A 23,642-nucleotide genomic window follows, 5' to 3' on the forward strand; every position below is an offset into this window, starting at 1 on the left:
GTAATAATAACAGTAATAATTTAACAATATGGGGTCATTGTGCAGATAACAGTTTTAATTGCAATTTTGCTTTAAATAAATTGCAGGACAGAGAATAATCAATAACGTTCTGCTTATTAATACATGAAACTATATTATAACTAAAAGAGCGTTTAAAAATTTGCTTGCGATGATAAGGTATGTTTAATATATGTTTTCTGCGAATGTTTAAATTATGAACGTCGGTCCTGAATTTTATTTTCCTATATAAATATGGAGGGGCTTTAAATTTCAAAATCTTGTAACAGAAACAGGTTAGATGCAAGCATCTTCTATTGTACATATTGAGCCAAGATAATTCCTTTAGTTTGTGTGAAATTCTTTGTGTGCGTCTGATTCCAAATATAAATCTAAGACACGAGTTTTGCAATTTTTGTAAACGTTTAGAATCGACATTATCCAAGCACGGACCATACACATTATCGCAGTAATTACATATGGATAGAATTAGGGAATCACAATGTTTTTTTTATATCTCTGTTCAGATAGTGTCTGTGCGAATATATCATTTTCAACACAGAATATGCTTTCGCAATTATACTAGTTAGATGCTCTTTAAATCTAAGATTATAATCAATAACAAGACCTAAATTTTTTGCCGAATCTTTAAACTCTATATTGTCATGTATCTGTGGTCTTGCGTTGTACACGTTATTCTGGGACACCCACAAATGAACAGAAACAGGTCAACATTTTTTGGTTAAAATTGTTATTGTTGAAATATTAAAATTTAAAAAATTACATTATTAAAAATTAAGTAAGTGCTACATTGGTCAAAGCAATACTAACTGAATATGGTCTTAAATCTATAAAATTAGCGTCGACAGTGAACAGAAATGTGAGTAAGAAACTAATGTAAAAAACATGCGAAAGAATCGTTTGTTAGATGTATCTGTCTTTCATATATACCTACAAAGTTTATTTTACAGGATGTTACTGTCAAGGGAACCAACTTGTACAAAATTGTTTTTATTTTTTTCAGTATGTAACAGATATGTATAAATAATACTCAGACCTTCAATGTCTTTTTTTGAATTCATACTACGTTCGTGTTTCATAATCTGAGTCATTTCTAGAAAATTCCTTTTTTGTACATTGGGTTCCCTATCCAATACCGAACCTTCGTTATATGCAATATCATGACTACATTGTACAGCATGTTTAGCTAAGGTGCAAGGCATTTGTAGTTTTTAAGGGCAATTTTTTAAAACATTTATGGCAATTTGGATATGTCTCCCACAACTCTTCTTCAGTGTTAAGTCTGGTGAACGAACAGGCCAGTTAACAGGCACTTTATTCCCTCTACCGATCCATCGACGAGGGAATCTTTGGTTAAGATACTGCTAGACATTGACTACTGATATGTGGTGGAGCTCCATCATGCATAAACCACGTTAGCTCAGCAATAACGTCACATCTTTCAATAACTCGGATAAAGTGTTTTGCAGAAATTCTAAACAAAATTCGCCATTCAGGGTAGAATAACAGGGTCAATAATAATGCTATCAATGCGTTGTATTTAATTATTTTTTTCTAATTTTTTGAATAACATTAGGCACGTTGTAAATAATTCTAATTCGTCGTATGTGTATCGAAAAATGAAGTAACAGGTGATATATCACATCGTTAAGTCGTAATAGTGGTAATAGTTTAAATAACTAGATGGATTTCACTGGGTCTAACGGCACTTACAGTGTACGATAATTCAATAAAGAAAGAAATCTAAATAAAAAATTTAGATAAATTTGGAACGAATACACTGAAGATGAATTTTTCGAGACAAAACATCTGAATCTGGTTCGAGCTGAGGCAGTACAATATTGGGGATCATGAAGGCTTGCAAAAAATGTAATAAAATTTCCAGGGTCGTATTTAAAAAAATAAAGTTGATGATGGTCCTAGAGAGACGAAACGTTACATATAAAAATTGATTATGCCATTTGATAGAGGGCAAAAAGTGGCCATGAGAAAGTGTTCTTTTTTTTTTCAATAGGACCTCACCTCAAACAAGGCCGAAATGAAACAAAAACAGATTTCCAAAATTTCGGTGTTTTTCAAATATTTCGAAAACTGATCATGTTAGCCTTAATTTTTTAGAGGCATATTGTTGGTCCCCCCATTACGCAACTTTGCTCCCATTTAAGCTACTTCGTACCTCTTACCGTTTACGAGATCCCTGTAGTAAGAAGCGATACATAGCTACTTTGAAGGGAGAACAATTAGATTAAACAAGGGAGAATAGATGGAAGTCACAGCCGGTGTCCCGCAAGGTTCAGTCCTGAGACCGTTACTTTGGAATATTCTTTATCATGGAGTGCTTAAGATGGAATTGATAGAAAAAGCAATGGCGGTGGGTTTCGCCGAGGATCTAGCGTCGTAACAGCCGCAAATGAAGACGGTCTATTCTACGGTGTCATCGAATCACTTAGACGCATTGAGGTGTGGATAGGGCAACACGATCTCGAGCTGGCAGCACAGAAAACAGAAGCTGTCATCACGAAAGGACCAAGGAAGAGAAAACATCTGCGCTTCACAAATGGAGAAATGGAATTTACTCTGTGCAAAGCGTTAAGATACCTGGGGGTGGTGATCGATGGTGGTACATTTGGAGAGCAGTGAATAAGGTTGAAAATAAGTCTACAATTCTAGCTAGGCTGATACCAAACTTGGGCGGACCAAGGACAAGTAAGAGAATGGTACTGTGCGGAGTGGTCCATTCAATTTTATTGTATGGTGCCCCCGTATGGCACACGGCACTGCAGAAAAATAAATATAAGATGATGCTTGAAAGGACCCAGAGAAGAATACTGTTGCGAGAGCCAACATTATTGAGGAGTGGCAGAGGTCATGGGATCACAATATAACGGTGGCACAGTGGACCAAAAAAATGATCTCGGACATCAAAACATGGCTGGAGTGCCAATACCGAAATATGGATTACCACATGACCCAGATCTTAACAGGGCATGGAAGGTTTGGTGTGTATACAAAGAAGATGGGAAAAAGAGACAGTGACGAGTGATGTTATTGCGGAGAATACGACACAGCGGAATATACGTTTTTCATGTGCCCAAAGTGGGAGCAAGATAGGCAGCATTTGTATGTAGCGCTAGCGAAAAGGCTGACGGTAGAAAACCTTATCCAAACAATGGTGGAACAGAAAAAGGCCTGGGACAAAACGAAAGAACTCATGATCAAAATAATGAAGGAGAAGGAAAAAGAAGAACGAATGGTTGGACAAGATCAAGAACCACCAAATCTAAACACACAGTGGGAAAACCCCCATAGAAATCGAACTCCTAATCCCTGTAGTGACCAGGGGAGGAGAGAAGTAGATGCATAGAGTAGATCGATACACGATCGATCGACGATCGACACGCAGCGAGAAAATTTCCATAGAAATTGAATTTCTAATCCTTGTACTCGGGGGAGGGGAGAAGTAGATGCATAGAATAGATCGATATTAAAGACATCCATTCACCTTGATGTTATGTTCACGACGGTTCCAGGGTGTAAGGAAGAGGAAGCAAAAAAACCTTCTACTCCTCCTACCCCTTTTACTATTCCTACTACTCCTACTAGTCTTCCTACTACCCCTCCTACTCCTCCTCCTGCTACTACTACTCCTACTACTACTACTACTCTTCCTATTCCTCCTAATCCTCCTACTCCTCCTACTACTTCTACTCCTCCTACTCCTCCTACTCCCCCTACTCCTCCTACTACTTCTACTACTCCTACTACTCCTACTACTTCTACTACCCCTACTACCCCTACCACCCCTACCCCTACCCCATGACCACGACCACGACCACGACCACGACCACTACCACTACCACTAATACTACCACTACCACTACCACTACCACTACCACTACCACTACCACTACCACTACCACTACCACTACCACTACTACTACTACTAAAGCACACTCCTTTAATCTAAGTAGTCAGAGATTCCTTACTGTAGTAGTCAAAGCATTCCTTGCGAACTCGATAGAACGCTCGTACTCACCTTATGCATACTGTCGACTAAGGAAACCAGTTCAAGTAACAAGATTTAAGGGCGTTATCAACATCGTTGCCTTAGATTAGATGTCGTTGTAGTTACCGCTGCTGTTGTTATCGTTGTTATTGACACTTTTGATAACAACAGCAACAGTAACAGCTACAACAACAACAACAACAACAACAACACCAGCAGCAGGAACTACTACTAGTTGTTATCGTTGTTACTAACACTTTTGATAACAGCTACAGCAACAGTAACAGCTACAACAACAACAGCAACAACAACACCAGCAGCAGCAGCAACAGTGATAACTAAAGCACACTTCTTTAATCTATAATCAGAGTATTCCTAACTAAGTAGTGAGAGATTCCTTACTGTAGTAGTCAAAGCATTCTTTGCGAACCCGATAGAACGCTTCGTATCCTCCTTACGCATACTGTCAACTAAGGAAACCAGTTCAAGTAACAAGACTTTAGAGCATTACAACATCGTTGCGTTAGATTAGATGTCGTTGTTATTGCTGTTATTGATCTTGCTAGTGCTGCCGCTTCTGTTGTTGCTGTTGTCATTGCTATTGAAATAGTAGTAGTGGTAGTAGTTGTTGTAGTTATCGCTGCTGTCGTCGTCGTTGTTATTGACGCTATTGTTCTGTAGCAGCAACAGCAACAGCTACAACAACAACAGCATTAAAAATGACACCACCAGCAGCAGCAGCAAGCACAGCGACAGCAGTAACATGTGTTTAAATATGCCGATTAGTTGTTATTCTCAATAAAATTATACAAATTAGGCCCTAAATTAATTTCTCATATACTTGATTATTATCAAAGAGTATATTTTTAAAATATACTATTATAGCTGCTGGACCATCCTAATATGACGCTTCTATATATTTTGACTGTCTAAATGTTTAGAATTCAATTTAATCTTTAGTAAAACGGTCTTCTTCTAAGTGAGATACGGAATAATTAAAATGTTATAACCATATGACGAGTTATCAGTTTTTCAAATTCACTTATTTTTTATTAGTTTCTATTTTTATACTGCCAGTAATTGCCCGTGCAGTACATGTAAATAGGTACGTATTTACTTTCATATCTGTCGTATCTTACATGTGATGCCAAAAAAAAATTCACCCCTATTTTCGAATGGCTCGATTCTCGTTTTTCTACTAATTTAAAGATATATTTGCTATTAGAGCATTTAACTACTTAACATGTAATATACACATGTCATGTCAACTTAAATTTTTCAACGGCTATGGCCGTTACATTCTAAACTGAAATGTAACTTATTTATTTCTCAAGATTGCAGTATTTTTTACTATTACACAGAAAAACAATTTGTGATAAACAAGTGTTTATAGTGCAATCTTGAGAAATAGATAAGTTACATTTGAACACGTTTTTAGAACTCCCCAATAGGTAGGTATATTAATTTCCTTTAGTTATAAGGAATAATCAGTTGCCCTCTAGGAACTAGAAATGTGAAGTTTTTAATATTGCACCGTTTTTGTACTCATTTTGCATTATTTTTGACGTATAATGTAAATTTTGACCGGCCTTAAACCTTTTAACTTTAGAAATTTTCTGTATACTGTCTGCTATATTTTTAAAACCTGACATAGGCCAACTTTTTTATTTGAAGTGATATACTAGTACTTCCAAATGCAAAGTTGTAGGAAATAACTTGATTAAGAAAAATTTACAAATAATTCTTTCCGGTGTTGCCAGATTTCTGCAGAAGCTACAAAAACTATATTTTTTTAAATGGCAACACCGTATTTTTTAAACATAATTTGACAAACCTTCAAATTCTAAATAAAAAATGTTATGTCACATTTCCTTATTGGAGTACCTAGCTGTTTTCGAATAATCAGCAAAGACAACGAAAATAATCTGAAGTCGGCAGGAACTAAAAGAAGCTAAAACAGCAATAGTAGGCCTCGGATATTTAAACAAAAAATGTTTTGTTTGAAAGGAGCTATCATTATTGTATTATCATTATGTTATTTTAAAGCTGATGTATTTGAATGTGTATAAAAGTAACATTTTAATTCAATTGCGAAGATGATTTTCAGTTATGTGCAGATCCTACCAGTTGTTTTCAGTTTTACTAAGTTAGTTCTTAAAAACTCCGGATTTGGAAAAGGCTTATCGGGATGTCTTGCGTGGAGTTCAGCGCACGCATTGCGTTGTGGTATTAACTTTTGGGTTAAGGTATATTTTGATGTAAATTAATAGAGAGTTTGAGTTAAGACTGATTTTATTTTCTATAACTACAATAATGTAAGTTTAGCTGAGTAAGAATAATGTATTGTCATCGCTCACGCGACCGGATCTTTGACACATCGCGTATTGCATTTATTGTTGCAAATAGCGGTTAATGACAGTACACCTTCCCCTCTTACAAAGTAATAATTTTACAATATGATTAAATGCTTATTCTAAAATGCTTATACATACTAAAATTTATTGTATGGTACCATTACAAATTAGTTTTAAATATTAAATTTTTCTATACCTAATTAACCTATTATTATGAACATTTACACGCTTATTTTCTATTAGAATTGTCGAATTACTGCTATTTTGACTGATAATTCTAAATGGACCTGTATACGGGGTATCTAATTTTTGCTTTTGACCTCTTTTTAACATGAGTACGTCATTAACAGAAAAATTAGATGGATTTGTACATGTTTTTTTTATCATAATTGAGTTTTCGTTTTTCCTTAGCTTTATTAAGAAATTCTACTGCTCTTTTGTGAGCTTCATTCAATCTAAATTTAAGTTCATTTGAGTAATCATCCATATCATATCGGTGATACTTTAGTGAAAATTTCATTTGGTAAATTTGCTATTTTACCAAAGACTATTTCGTAAGGTGAGTAGTTTGTATCTGAGTGTGGCGTTATATTATATGCAAACATAGTATGGTAGAAATCTATCCCAATTAGAATTTGATGAATTTGTAACAAGATATTCATTTAATACTCTATGATTTCTCTCTAAATTACCTAATGATTCTTGGTGATACGCTGTTGATGTTAAATGTTTTATTTGAAAAATATTATTAATTGATTTTTGAAGTTCATTTACATATTCGGTTCTTAAATCTGTTTTTAAAATTATAAAAATACCAAATTTCATCATAAATTCTTCAATTAAGGCTTTAGATATAGTTTTAGCATCTTTACTTTCCAATGGAATGGCTTGTATAAATTTTGTCAAGTTATATTGTATAGTTAGAATATATCTCATATTATTTTCAGTTATTTTCAATGGTCCTACGGTATCCACTGAAATTGATTCGAAACTTGTTGCAGGAGTTTTTGTAATTACGAGAGGTTCAACAGTATGGCGTACAGTATGGAGTTGGTTTCCGCGGAACTAAATAAGCTGAAAAAGTGTGATTTGGTGGACATAATAGTTAATCAAAGGTTGCCGGCAGATGTGCAGAGTGATGTGTTGTTGAATTTTGTAACAAAACACTGTGGAAAGACTGCGGCAGCAGATGTGTTCCACGATGTCAGATCCGCGATGTGCTGAACTGACGTCAAGATTGCAAGTGCATCAAGACAAAATGATGTGTCTTGAAAGACTTTCAAATCATCTAGAAAAACGTATACAAGATCAGGAGGATATGATATTACTATTAAAGCAATTAAGTAATTTCGACAGACTTAAACTACCTGTGACATATACTGATCAAGTGGGTAATCAATCCAATTCGAATATCGAAAAACGACAGAAACAAGTAGTGCTGAAGGCAAAAACGGCTCAGCTGTTTCGGCTCGAAGCACTAATTCGGAGAAAAATACACTAAAGGAAAAAAGTATTAACGACGGGAGTCAGCAAAAACGGAATATGATAACTGGGAATCAGCAAAAACAAAATGTGATAACGAGCGCACAAGTTAAATCAGCTGTAGCAGGAGCAATGACCTCTCAAAAAATAAATAAATTCAGAAAACCAGTGATAGGTACGAATCTGTCTAATTCGTCTGGACCACAAATTAGGACAGTTCCCAGATTGGGATACTTGCATGTATTTAATATGCATCGTGACACTAGCGAAGTTGATCTGAATAGTTTTCTACAAGAGAGTGCAACGAATATTGAGTTCGAGTGTAAACAAGACTGAGAGGCAGGCATCTTTCAAAGTCTCATTCCCAATAAAGGATGTTGATAAAGTATATAACGCCAATATATGGCCTGACGGGGCAGCCGTTAGAAGATTCAGTTTTAAAAAGCAGTCTTTTCAGACAGACAGCCCACTCAACCCGGGACAATAGATAACTCAATTCAATCAAGTATGACATTGATTCATTCAAATCTGCAAAGTATAGGAAATAAAGTAAATTTGATTGAAGTTTTGGCTAATGAAACCAAACCTGATTTTTTATGCTTGACGGAACACTGGCAAAGTGATGTCTCATTGGAGTTTTTCAAGATACAGGGTTATCAAGTTGTATCGAAATACTGTAGAAGTGAGCATCTCCATGGTGGATCGGCTATATATGTAAAGGATACGATTCTATCAGAGTGTGTCGATGTGATGTGTGTGAAACCATGCAATAGGGAGTTGAATTTTGAATGTTCGGCAGTGGGTTATGAGGGGGACTCCTGTGTTATCCTGGTGATCTATAGACCCCCGCTGTCTGACTATGAGGATTTCGGTCATCGACTGGAGGTAGTTTTGTTGAGATTAATAAACAAGTTTAAGTCTGTCGTTCTCTGTGGCGATCTGAACATAGATGGTCTTGTAATTGGAAATAATACCACAAAATCTTTTTTTGATATAATTAAATCTTTTGACTTAATGAACTGCATACATGAACCGACAAGAATCATGAAATATTCCAATGGTAAGGTAAGTCAAACCCAACCAGATTATATTATTACTAATATCGATAAAAAAAATATTATTCGAGTGGGAACTTTTGATCCGGGGTTCTCTGACCATTTGGCCCAGTTTATAGAGTGGTCAACTGTTTCTGTAGTAAAAAATACAACTAATACAAATTGGAAGAGATCGATAAATGGAAGTACAATAGCGCATTTCAAATATTTATTTAGCCGAGAAGAGTTGAATTTGGGGTATGACCTTGAAATTGATGAATTATATAGTAATTTCTGAGAGAAGTTATTTTTTTTCAAATATAATATCAAATTCTGATAATTAAAATAAAATGATGTGGAAAATTATTAATAATCATTTGAACATAAAAAACATAATATGCAATGAAATCAAACTAAATATCGGCGATGAAATGGTAAAAGATTCAACAATGGTTGCGAGTATATTTGCCAAGCATTTTGCAAAGTCAGCTAATAGAATGGTTCATTCTAACTTAAAGATTAAATCAGACACATGTACGACTAGTCAGTGTATGCCAAATTCAATGTATTTTGAAAGTTATACAGATAATGAAGTTATAAACATNAAACATAATATGCAATGAAATCAAACTAAATATCGGCGATGAAATGGTAAAAGATTCAACAATGGTTGCGAGTATATTTGCCAAGCATTTTGCAAAGTCAGCTAATAGAATGGTTCATTCTAACTTAAAGATTAAATCAGACACATGTACGACTAGTCAGTGTATGCCAAATTCAATGTATTTTGAAAGTTATACAGATAATGAAGTTATAAACATTATACATAATATGAAAAATAAGAAATCCGTTGGCATAGATGAAATACCTATAAAATTAATTAAAGAATGTTCAAGCATTTTGTCTGGTTATATTACAAGAATAATAAATGTTTCTGTTGCAAATGGAAAGTTTCCTACACTACTGAAAATATCAAGAACTGTTCCCATACATAAAAAGGGTGACCCACCAGTTATTGAAAATTATAGAGGTATATCAGTTTTGAGTCCTATATCAAAAATTATTGAAAAAGCTGTCTATAACCGGATTATTCCGTATCTTGACAAGTTTAATATTATATCGCCCTGTCAACATAGATTTCGTACCGGCTTATCCACTGAAAGCGCAACTACAAGTATTGTACAGTATATACATGACTCACTTGATAAAGATATGTTTACAGTGGGCATCTCTTTTGACTTCTCTAGAGCGTTCGATACGCTGGATCCAAATTTCCTACAAGTTAAATTAGAATGCAATGGAATACGAGGGTTACTCAATAGTTGGTTAATTTCCTTTGTTGAAAATCGAAAACTAATTGTTAAAATTGAAAATAGTTTCTCAAAATGTGAGAATGTGGAGCTTGGAACCCCTCAAGGGAGTGTTCTCGGACCACTTCTATTTCTCCTTTTTGTAAATGACCTGCCCGACTTTATTGAGGATAGCAGACTGTTCATGTATGCGGATGATGCAACTGTGTTAATATCGGGTAAAACTATAAGTGAAGTCAAGCTGAAGATGGAAACCGTTTTTGGTCAATTTTTATTGTTGTGTAAGATAATTAACCTTGGACATGAATTTGTCGTGGGCTCAGCAAGTGGACCAAGTATGTTCAATAGAGCGTATTATGCGATCTTCTCATTAAAGAGGTACCTATGTAGTGATGCATTATTGAATGTATACTATGCCATGGCATACTCAGCAATTATCTACAATATTGCATCTTGGGGCCATGCCACTGGCTGGATGCGTATTTTTATTCTGCAAAAAAGAATTATTAGAATGATATTTAATATCAAACCTCGCGATTCATGTAGACATATTTTTAAAGAAAATATAATTTTGACAGTGACGGGAATTTATATATTTAAATTGTTATCATATATACATAGTAATAAGACACGATTTGACACTGTCTCTAGAATACATAATCACAGTACGCGTAATCAGCTGAACTTTTATTTAAAAAAAATTCACCGTGTTGTATATAAAAAGAGTCCGGATTATGCGGGGTGTCACCTTTATAATCTGCTGCCGAACAGTTTCAGATCCCTAGCTCTGGGTAGATTTAAGAACTGTATTAAAAATTTACTATTGGAAAGTAGTCCATATGACGTTGCTGAGTTTGAGGATCATGTAGCGAATATACATTAAAAATTTGGTCTTGCCTTAATTGTGTGAAGAGATAGGAGTTTGTAGAATCTGTATCTATGTGTGTTATATATTATTATTGTAAGTATATTGTTTTCCTGTGATGATGATTTATGTAGCAAATATTATGGTTTTTATAACTGATAATGATGACGAACCTTCATGTTTTTTGTATGGCTAAATGGGTAATAAAGTCTATCTATCAATCTATGCTTGATTATTTTACTTTTGTTACATTCTTCGCAATTTTTTACGTGCCTTTTTACCATTTTTGACATGTTTTTCCACACATAATTTCGTTTTAATTTGTTTAGAGTTCGTTTTATACCTGTGTGAGCTCCTATTAGTGAATTATATTTTTCTATTAGTTCATTTTGAAGATCAGTATCATTTATTCTTGTTGATGGTGTAAATAATAAAATTTTTAGTGTCTATTTATATTTTTTATTTAGTGCGTTATATTTTTCTTTGAATATAGGTAGCTTTATATAATTAAATATATTATCTTTCATTGATAAACATAAATAAGAGTAACTAGCTAGCTTTGTATTTTCCTTTATCAGCTTCTCCAGTGCAAAATCTAGATTTTGCTCAAGATTATCACTTGATAATGTAATTCTCATAACTTTATCGCACTTATTTATAAACTTCTTTTTTATCAATTGTGATTGAGAGGTGGTTGCGATTGAGAGTGTGAGTGTGAGCGCTCTGAATAATCTTTATTTTTCTTGTCACATATTTCGAACATTAATGTTTTCATTTTATTTATTTCAATTGGAGACGTAACTTCCCAAATTCCCAGTTGGCCAGACTAAGGTTGTCCGAGACGTTCGGTTGATTTTTGTGATAGTGTCATTCGATGTCTTTGTCATTGATCGTGTAGCAACGGCTACTGTAGGAATCATTGATTTTAGTACATCTGAATCTAACTTTATGCGTGATAAAGCATCTGCATTAGTGTTTGTTTTTCCGGGTTTGTATTGTATCTCGAAATTATAGTCTAGTAAGTCTAAATGCATTCTAGTCAATTTTGAAGACGGAGATTTATGAGTAAAAAGTCCAACTAACGGTCTGTGATCGGTATCGACTAATAAATTTTTGGTTAGCATTGTATAGATATTGGCGGAAATGTGTTATTCCTCAATAAATTGCTAATAACTCTTTTAGAATTACAGGTTTATTTATTTCATGTTTTGTCAGATTTCTGCTTGCGTAAGCTAACAGGCGATCTTTTCCTATTTCACCTTGCGACAAAACACATCCCAACGCAAAATTTGAAGCGTCCGTAGTAAGAATGAAGGGTTTTGAAAAATCAGGATATTGTAATATGGGTGGTTCCATTAATTTTCTCTTTAAAATATTAAATGCTTTGTCGCATTCTGACGTCCAATTAAATGTCTCATTTTTTCTTAATAATTTGTTCAGAGGGGATGCTATATCTCCAAAATTTGGTATAAATCTACGATGATAATTTAGAAATGCAATAAATCGTCTACCATCCGCATTTTTTGAATTGGATAATTTTTTACGATTTCTTATTTTTTTGGATCTGGACTAATCCCTTTGTCAGAAATTAAATGACCTAAATAATTTACTTTTCGTTGTAAAAAATTACACTTGGCTGGATTTAATTTTAAATTATATTTTCCACATCTTTCGAAAACATTAATAAGATTTGTATTATGATGTTTAAGGCTACATCCAAAAACAATAATATCATCTACATACAGAAATGTACTGGTTTTGAGACCGGACATTGCTAGTGTAATCATACGAGAAAAACTATTAGTTGAAATATTAAGTCCGAACGGTAATCTTTTATGTTGATAATGTCCTGAATTTGTAGAAAATGCTGTAAGAGCGCGACTTTCTTTATCTATATCTATTTGATGGAAAGAACTAGCTAAGTCTATTGTAGAAAAATATTTAGCTCTTCCTAACTGATCTAATATATCTTCGATATTAGGCAGTGGAAATTTATCTGGAATTATTTTTTTATTTAATTGTCTAAAATCTACTACTTACTAATCGCCAATCTTGTTTTCCTGCGCTAGACTTCTTTTTTACTACTAATAATGGTGAGTTATATGAACTAATAGAGTGTTCGATTATATCAGTTTTGAGTAATATATCTACTTGATTTTCGATTTCGTCCTTTTGTGATTGTGTAATCTATAATTTTTTATGTATACGGGATCATTATCTGATATTCTGATTTTCTGTTTGTAAAAATTGTTGGCTGAAAGATTATCACCTTTTAAGTAAAAAATGTCATTGTACTCTTTACAAATAGTTTTTACCGTTTCCAACGCATTCATGTCTACATTATTAAATTTCAGTTCCTCGAATAACGCGGTTATTCTATGACTAAGCTGCGAATTGTTGTACTAATAATTAATCTTATATGAGGTACACCAAATTTTGAAACTATTGTGTTAGCAATAAAAATTCTTTTTTCTAATTCTTGATTTAAAATTAAAGTATCTTCAGTAAAATATTTATCTATGGGACACACAATTTCTGTCCGCGCCGGTATCTCAATTTTATTTATACAGGGTAATTTAATTTTTAAAGGAATGATATGTTCTTCGTGATTATAAAAAATACTTAAAGTCCAGGTAAATTTTGACAAAAAATCTCTACCTATTATACCATCTGTTAAAATTGGAAAATCACCACTTACTAATAGCCATAGTCGTGCCAAAAGTTTCAGTTTTGTTCTTTGTTATGCCACCTATTTGACATTTAGTTTTGGGATTGTATGTTTGATGAGAATTTACGCAAGGGATTTTGCAAAGACTAATGTCTGCTCCGGTATCTATTAGAAAAGTTGTGTGTCATTTCGCAAAATATCTCGATATAATTTGTGTTACCGGTAGTTAGAAATATTAGTTTTCTGTTATCGTATCCAACTCCCTCATAGCTCTCTGATTTGATCGAGAGAGTTGGTCTTGACAGTTCAACGTTTTGTGTGTATATGTACCAAGTAGGTATTACGACGATATGATTGTCGACCACATGTGTATTGTCCACGATTAAAATATCTACCTCTGTATGAGTTATTGCTATTTATGTGTCCTCTAAATTGTTGGTTGTAGTTGTTTCGAGAAACATTATTGGAGTTATTGTTATCTTCGCTTCTATTTCTAGTATAAGTATTTGGTCTACTTCGATTACCACGTATATCACGATTATTATTTCGATATCCGCTACTAAAAAAAAAATTTCATTTGACCGTGGAAAACATTTTGAGTGTTTTGAGGATTAAATGATTGAGAAACTTCAGCTTCTAATGCTATTTGACTCTTGACGCTAAAATAACGGCTCTAATATCCTTATTGAGACCATTTTTGAAAAAATTTAATGCCTCTTGATCATTTAATTTTATTATTGTTTCACGAGCTTCAATGCCTTGTGATGATATATTTATTTTATTTAAATCCGTAATAAGGGCTTCTATTTCGGATGCGTATATAGAAATTGGTTTTGGGCCATGTTTGACTTAATTCTGAATGAACCGACACGAGTGTTTTCATTGGTTTAAAACGATCGGTTATAGTTTTCTTTAGTTCGGCAAAATTTTTAGGATCGCATACAAGAGCATTTTTTGCTTTATTTTTAATTTTTGTTCTTAAAATAAAAGTTAATAGTAATTGATAATTTGCCTCATCTTTTAGAGAATCATTGTAATATTCGGCAGCATCGAGAAAATCAATAACTGTATCAGGTTCACCGGAAAATCCTGGAATAACATGTGAAGCTACTTTAAAGTCAAATTCCATTTTGATAACTATCTCTTCAGATACGTCTTTTAAATTCTTTTTAACTAAAGTAGATGATTGCTCAAATGCATTAGTACTTGTACTAGGTCCCTTAAGACAAAGTTGTAGTAAATGATTAATTCTGTTTTTAGAATCATTTAGTAACGTAATAAATTTAGTTTTTAAGTCATTTATAATTAATTGATCTGCAAGACTAACAGTTTTTCCTATAGAATTATATGTTTCTATATATTTTGTCTGCAGGTTTTTTATTTGATTTAATTTTTCTAAGAGACTTGATTCTTTATATATTCTGTTAGGACCCCCTTTCTTTAAATTTTTGTTAATTATCTCAATTTCTTCTGATAATTGTAGAAGAAATTGGTAGGAAGTCATAAATATAAAATAAAGTCATAAATCATAAAAGTCATAAATACAGAAAAAATGATCTATAACTAAAACTAGAATATAATTGCACTGTTCACTTCACTTTAATCACTTGACTTACTTGTAAACTCTGTGACGATGTTCGGGTCGGATGAAGATGAAGTCGGTGGTGCTGACCTGGTAGAAGTCGGTTGTAGAAAATTTTTTTATCTGCATTTCCATATTGGATGATGATGTTCTGAATAGAAAACTTCACTTCACTTAATTCAACAGTTTTTCTTTTTACATTTAAATGTTTTTTCTTTATTTTCACTTAAATTTTTTTCTTTTTTTTTACATTACTGCTCCTTTTTTTAGTAGATAGTTTAACGATGGAAGTTGCCTGTGCTCTTATGTCCTTTATTACATTCCCAGTAATTCGTTTTTTAAACGTTTTCATGCAACAAAATATTGCAAAGCCGCAGATCACTAGTAGTGCCAAAATTACTATTGTTCCGGAGATAATTATTGCTGAGTAGATTTGAGGATTAGTGCTACCATTATTTTGGTTCACTAAAATTTCTTCCTTAGTATTTTGATTCCCCATTTTGCTTGATTTAGAACTTCACTTGCAAATGCACTACATCCTGGAATCTTCTAATTACTGGAATCTTCTAACAAATCTTGGGCAGGATCGCCATGTGGTATTAACTTTTGGTTTAAGGTATATTTTGATGGAAATTAATAGAGAGTTTGAGTTAGGACTGATTTTATTTTCTATAACTACAATAATGTAAGGTTAGCTGAGTAAGAATAATGTATTGTCATCGCTCACGCGACCGGATCTAGGATCTTTGACCCATCGCGTATTGCATTTATTGCAAAGTTGCAAATAGCGGTTAATAACAGTACAGTGTATACTTAAGCCATTAACACGAAGAAAAATTAATTCAACTTTCTCTTTTGGATTAAATGATTCATCTTAGCAACTCAATTAAAACGTTATTTTTATAAACATTCAAATGCAGGAGCTTTCAGATAACACAATGACAATACAATAATGATAGCTCCTTTGAAACAACACAATTTTTTTAATATTCAAGGCCTACTATTGCTATTTTAGCTTCTTTTAGTTCCTGCCGACTGCAGATCATTTTCGTTGTTTTTACTGATTGTTCGAAAACGGCTACTACAATAAGGAAATGTGACATAACATTTTTTATTTAGAATTTGAAGGTTTGTAAAATTATGTTAAAAAAATACGGTGTTGCCATTTAAAAAATATCGATTTTGTAGCTACTGCAGAAATCTGGCAACACCGGAAAGAATTATTTGTAAATTTTTCTTAATCAAGTTATTTCCTACAACTTTGCATTTGGAAGTATAAGTCTAACAGTTCAAATAAAAAAGTTATCCTATGTCAGGTTTTAAAAAAATAGCAGTGTATAACAATAATTTGCTTTAAATTAATAACAAAAATTATTAACAACCGTTTTTAAAAACGCAAGTACAATTGAGAAGAAACCTTTAATAGTAACACTAGAAAAGTTACCTAAATATCCTTTGTCGTCGAATAAATGTTAATTTTCCCTCACAATCAATTCAGAAAAATTGTCATCACTAGTTTTTTCGACTCCTGCTATTAAATGAGATATTTTGTTCTTGGGCGTTATGCTATCCTCTACATATCCTGATGTAGTATCACTCTTCCATTTTCCATGTCTTTTCAATATTATCATATCTCCACATACATCTACGAGAAGAGTTGCTGATGTACGCAAACAATGACCTGTGTACATATTAGCATCTATCGAGAGCTTGACCAATAATCTCTTCCTAATCCTCCAAAAACACCCATTACTAGAACAACCTACAATAACAAATACCTATTGAGCACATGCAATAATGTAGCCAATTAGTTCCTATATTACCTTTTCCAAAAGATATGTATGACTTGATGCTTCTCTAATAAATTTCAAAATATCCTCTCTTATCAATATCTTAGATTTTTTATAATAAATCCTTTCGATATTTGCTTCAAATAAGCCTCTAATCTTCTAATATTCTCCGATATTTACTTTTCTGTACACTAATAATGTGGTCTTCAACATTGAATACTTTGTCCACAATGTCCTGAATGATTCTGACTAAAAGATATATAAAAAATATAAATTATCAAAAATTATAAATATTTCTTTTAAGTGATACAAGGTAATACACAGCAGTTCTTGGAAATATCCTATTAATATAGTTTAACTAACAGCTGTCACTGAATTTTTGCTTGTCCAAGTCTCAAAACGTTTATATTCTTTATCATAAAGTAATTTAGATTTCTTAGGCAGTAATTCTTCATTGGCTTTATTGTCTCTAGCAGCAACTATTGCTGGATTGTATGCACTACAGGAGATACTAGGGTGATTATGCTTAGTCGACTTGCTTTCCTGTCAACCAACCTGTCGCCTGCGGGCATAATTATCCCTGTATCTCCCTTGGTACATAAATAACTATTTCAGCCTTTATATCTGTACCAGACGGAAAATAATAGCATACTGGTCGCAATTTTTAAATCTTGTTATACAAATTCCTGTTAAAGAGAAGCATGTTTTTGTAGGAGTTCATTGTAATAACCAGAGAGCGAACAATTTGTGTCTTTAACCTTGAACATAGATATGTCATTCATAAACCTAGATACATTATCCATGACGCAGTGGCGTGTCGGGTATGCATCGGAAATTTACGTTATAATTCACGAAAATTCCACGGTACATACATTTTTAGGCGTTATAAAATATTTAGAAAATCAGAAATTGTATACTACATATTTATTAAATAAAATTCGGTTAAAAATAGTGTCGTTCTTTTAATTGGAAATTAGGAGTTAATGTAACGAATAACCTCAGGCGACGCACATGATAGCATAGTCCAACTCACGCTCCATTCATAACAGGGCTGCAGTTTGAATTCTGACCAATAGGAATTCGATAAACGCAACCGATGTCGACGGATGGACTAGAGATGGGCGCGAGTGTCATTTCATTCCTTTAGAACTAAATTAACTTAATTTTTTTCTCGTTATTTAACCTGTTCACATGATTTATGGATTTTAAATAAAGGGTACAAATCTTCGCGAGGATAATATGATATATTTGCTATACATAATAATTATATTTTGCATAGTTTATACACAATTCATTTTTGAACGCGTACACATCTCTACCAAAATTTGACCTATTCTTCGGGTTAAAGACACACATTGCCCGCTCTCTAGTAATAATACAAGAAAACTTGTCGTAGTTTCAATAGCACTGAATACTTAAATTTTTTTATAATTATTTCGTTAATATTTATTTTAGGAGCAAAATGTAGTGATATTCCTAAAGTTAAAAATGGTTTTATTACGGATACGTCTAGGCAGTACTATTACAACGATGAGGCTAGGGTTCAATGTTTCAAAGGCTACAAATTAATAGGAAATGCCATTATAAGATGTGGTTCAAATAAATTATTCCATAATATACCCAGGTGTGAAGATATTAACGAGTGTATAAATAGCCAATGTGACCTTGTATCAACAGAATGTATAAATAGTCATGGATCGTTTCATTGTAAATGTCGGAAAGGATTTGAACCCACCGAAGAATGTAGACCTGTTGGAGATTTAGGACTAGTAAATGGTGGAATTCCTGATGAATCAATAAGTGTTTCCAGTAGTGAATCTGGATATGACAAAACAGTATGTATATTTAGATAGATATAGATATAGATTTATTCATTTATTTTTGGGTTTATCCCTTTTATATTTATAGATGATTCGATTAAACAATGCCGCTGGATGGTGCGGTAATACTGTTGAAGGAGGCTCTAATTGGATACTTATTGACTTAAGAGCGCCAACTATAATTAGAGGGTTCAGAACAATGGCAGTTTCTAGATATGATGGAAATTTAGCATTTACGTCAGCAGTTCGAATTCAATATACTGATAATTTAACAGATGTGTATAAAGATTATAGAAATCCTGATGGACTTGCAGTAGAATTTACTATTGAAAAACCTACTCTTTCAATACTAAATTTACCAGTTCCAGTAGAGGCTCAATATATCAAATTTAAAATTCAGGATTATGTTGGAGCACCATGTATGAAGTTAGAAATAATGGGTTGTACTAGATTAGAATGTGTAGATATTAATGAATGCTCAGAAAATAATGGTGGTTGTCAACAGAAATGTATAAATAGTTCTGGTAGTTACTCTTGCAGTTGTAATGTTGGTTTTGAATTGTATACTAAAAACGGTACTAGTTCTTACCATATTGAGAAATCGGAAAATGGTTTACGAGATGGGGACGTATATCACATTAATAAATCATGTGTTCCTGTTTTGTGCCCTGCCCTTAATACCCCAGAAAATGGACTTATTTTATCCACCAAAGACAAGTATCATTTTGGAGATTTTGTGCAATTTCAGTGTGATTTTGGATATATTATGAGTGGATCTTCGTCTTTATTATGTACATCAACCGGTGTGTGGAATGGGACTATACCAGAATGTCAGTGTGAGTAGTATTATAAAAATTTTACTTGTACTTCTATTGTAAGTCTTTATAAAATATTTACTATCTGGCATTTATTTCAGATGCCCAATGTGTTTCATTACCTGACGAAAAAAACGAAGGGTTAAAAGTTCTTCGAAACGATGAGGATAGTGTATTAGTACCTTTTAGGGAAAATGTGACTTTACACTGTGGTTCAACAGGCAAATATTTAAGAGGAGCATCAACTGCAAGTTTTAGACAATGTGTTTATGATCCCAAGCCAGTAAGTCATTATTTAAAAAAATATTAAATATACCAATTTTTTACTTGAGCGGCATAATCACTGTACTGTAAAAGAGATATCAAGAATCTGCTTTTAAATCGTCTTCCAATTCTACTACAAATTTCTGAGTTGCTCTGCCAGTGACTAAAAAGCGTCAAAATTAGCAAAACATTTCTATATTTTCCAATTAGCTACAAAAGCTCTTTTATATTAGTCATTTTTTGACATACGTAGTAACCAAAATAAGTATTAAAAAATTGGAAAACCTCCACCCTTAAGCAAATGTGTTATATATTTTTTGCGGGTGGCCTTACAACTTCCGTTACTTAAAATACAAACACAAAATTCTACTATTAGCTTTCGTATTTTTACCGTATTAAAGGTATTAAGGAGGAATTTTGATTTGAAATTTTCAGTGAATTATAGCACTTATTTGACGAGTAAATCTGAGTATGAGATACTTTACAAGTTGACAAGACAATTAGAATGAGAATTATGTTTATCATTATCTCCGAACTTTACACGCCTGTTCAACATACAGAAAATGGCATATGGCACTATAAACATAATCACACCTTGCAAAATGCCTCTAAGAATCTATTAACACATGAATTAATCACAATTATTAAGTACTTCTTAGAAATATCTCGACAAGGATTGTTTGGGATTTAAGAATTAAAATGAGTAGTATTCCCAAAGAAAAATAAAACCAAAGTGGAAAGTAAAATTTATATTCGAGTGGCATAAAGCTTACCTGGAGGTAATTCTTGTAGATTTGTGCCGACCGGCTTTTTCCCAAATTTGTCACAACAATTATCAAAATGAACGTCTTTTTAACTATTTTAACATACGACACTACAGAAAAAATAACATTTTTTTTGCGTTATTTCAATTGTGATTACGTTGTGGTTACGTTTCGTCGACTTCAATGCTACAGTTCAAACTTTTCTTCGACCCTATATGCAACCCAAATTTTTAAATTAGAGAGGAAATAAAATTAACATAAATTAATAACACAGCCACACAAAGAAAAAAAATTTCATGAACCAGAGGGTAGATCCCATTAGTCTTAGGTTTATTAGGTCGCTGAATCCGAATATGACCATAAAACATTACTTCAATTGCCCGTTTTCCCGCTAGCACCCCCTGAAGGGGGGTAAATTTTAAATTTTCGCACAAAATTAAGATGTATGCGTATAAGTTTTTTTTGGGACGCTGAAATCGAAAATGACTACAAACAATGTTAAATTAACCCCTCTCTTATCCGCTAGCACCCCCTTACCACTCCCTGAAGGGGGTTGAATTTTAAACTTTTGTACAAAATTAAGAAGTATTTTTATTTTTTTGAGACGCTAAAACCGAATTATGATTTCAGTCCTAATCATAACCGTGTTTATTTTGCCTTTTGATATTTTGAACTTGACACTTACTCTAGACAAGATATTTTAATTTTTTCTCCGTTTGCATTTTGTTTTCTCTTTGATTTTTATGTTTTTGCTTTTCACTGGCCAGTCTTATTTACGTTTAAAAGATGAATCTAATTTTATGCCTCCGGAATAGAATTGATTCCATATCTACTTTTGCGACTAAGACACCTCCACGCGGTGAAGGCGGATAACAGTTTAACTAACAGTTCGGTATCATAGAAACAGGTAAATGCCGAATCGTGAGAGGCAAGGGGATTCACGTTAATCAAGCATCCCGAACCGTGAGAGGCAAGGGGACTCACGTTAATCAAGCACCCTGAATTGTGAGAGGCAAGGGGACTCATGTTAATTAAGCATCTCAAAGGGAACATAAACCTACCACCTCCACGCCGTTGTTCCTGGATTGCGCTAAGAGTAGAATCAAATCATAAATACATCTAAGAGTTGGATCGGTGAAATATTGACGTTTACAACATAAGAGCTGGAGGTATTCTTAAACTTGTCTAATTAACAGGTAAGTGACTTTCGATCGTTGGAATTTTGAACGTTGAGCCCATGAAAAGGAATCATTTTTTCAACATTTCTATGGTTTGGATACCGTCGAACTGATGGTGATAGTCGTCTAATCGTCCCTGGAATTTTTTGCCACCCCCCAATTTTACATAATATATAAGAATGTAATGCAGTATGATATGTTTAAATGGGGATATTAAGCTGTGCACAGAAATTAATCGTAATAATAAAAATGTAATTTAGAAATTTTACGAATGCTGTAAGTCTGTAAAACTAGAGAAGAAAAGGTAATTCCTCATTAAACAGATTCTCTAAACTAATTAAACAGATTCTCTAAACTAAAAGGCAAGTGAGAAAATTAAATTGTCCTGCATAGTGGTAGCTTTTCTTGAGCAGTGGTAACTTTTCTTGAGAAGCATTTTTCACAATTCGATTTTTCTGATTGTACTAGTTTTGTTAAATCTGTCAAGCTAACACTATTCTTTCATTACATTTTGTCCAGGTTATCTTCCAATATCCCCCCAGTTTCTGTCGCCTCTGGAGTACATCACCTCCCCCTTCAACAACCATAATGGGTACAACTCCGGCGACCCCTGTGAATTCCTTAACCAGTTCTCTTCCTCGAAATACTACAGTTCTGGTACCCACAACTGTTATAGAGATCTCTGACATTTAGGGACAGTTTCACAATGTTAGCACACTGCCAGTTAAGCAAGCTTTAAAACAGAGAATTGGTTAGGACTACCCCACTCTCATTTATTGTTATCCATTCATGGTTTAGGAGATATGTCGTCACTATTTATTTAATTAGCCATAGATGCCCCGCCCCAGTCTTACCAAAAATATGTAGTACCATACCTCCTCAATATATTTGCAATTAGAACTTTTCGAAATTATCCAATATTAAACTAGCAGGCACTAAATTTAACTCTTCTAGTGATGTTGGTATTCTTCTAGATGCCAACATATTTCCATTGATCTTAACGTCTGGTCAATTAATGAGTCATGAAAGAAAACCTACTGGTATTAATACAACTTTGGGTTGGATCCTCATGGGTAAAGTTTCATAATTTCTCGAGTTCATTTTATGGTACCTGGATTGTTGCTTGATTAGTCTATAAATTTAGGAAAATGGAAGAAATTCCTGACTTTAATGCCCTCAAGTCTTCTTTGTGAAAATTTGTTTATGGAAAATGATATTCGTGATCCATTTTCGTTTTTATGCTTTGAAAAGTCGTTCACTCTGTGATCCATCTTTACATAACTTTTACTTTAACTTATATAGTGGCTATATGGGAGAGATATCCAGTCTTTGTTCGAAATTAAACTGTTACATTCTAGATTATTGTATATTCAAACCTGACAGTACCACCACTAGGCTATAGATAGTATTTAACGCCTAGTGGAAATTGGCTGATGGTATTTCGTTTAATGAAATCTGTTGATAGGTACTAAGTTGCAAAGAGACATTATTGACCAATAGAAATAACCCATTTAGAGGGAAATTTCAAATTTTGAACACTTACTCTATAATATAAGATAAGAGTTCAGTTCAAAGTTTACGTCAATTTTGACTGATAATTTGATTTGATTAATATTTATTACTGAAAAATTCATTGTTGCAAGAGTAATTTTGAATGATTTTGAATTACGATTATAAATTTATATATATATA

The 23,642-nt window shown here is 33.2% G+C and overlaps 1 protein-coding gene across 1 annotated transcript in view; it reads left to right on the forward strand.

The window, feature by feature from the left end:
• The window catches only part of LOC108912910 (sushi, von Willebrand factor type A, EGF and pentraxin domain-containing protein 1-like), a 62,828-nt gene that overhangs the window by 5,936 nt on the left and 33,250 nt on the right, over positions 1-23,642 (forward strand). The window contains exons 3-5 of the mRNA XM_023455905.1: positions 18,565-18,944; positions 19,018-19,765; positions 19,846-20,027. Coding sequence (XP_023311673.1) covers positions 18,565-18,944; positions 19,018-19,765; positions 19,846-20,027 — 1,310 coding nt within the window. The remainder of the gene's footprint in view (positions 1-18,564; positions 18,945-19,017; positions 19,766-19,845; positions 20,028-23,642) is intronic.

The sequence above is a fragment of the Anoplophora glabripennis genome, unplaced genomic scaffold, assembly GCF_000390285.2.
Source record: "Anoplophora glabripennis isolate ALB-LARVAE unplaced genomic scaffold, Agla_2.0 scaffold882, whole genome shotgun sequence".
NCBI classification, from domain to species: domain Eukaryota; kingdom Metazoa; phylum Arthropoda; class Insecta; order Coleoptera; family Cerambycidae; genus Anoplophora; species Anoplophora glabripennis.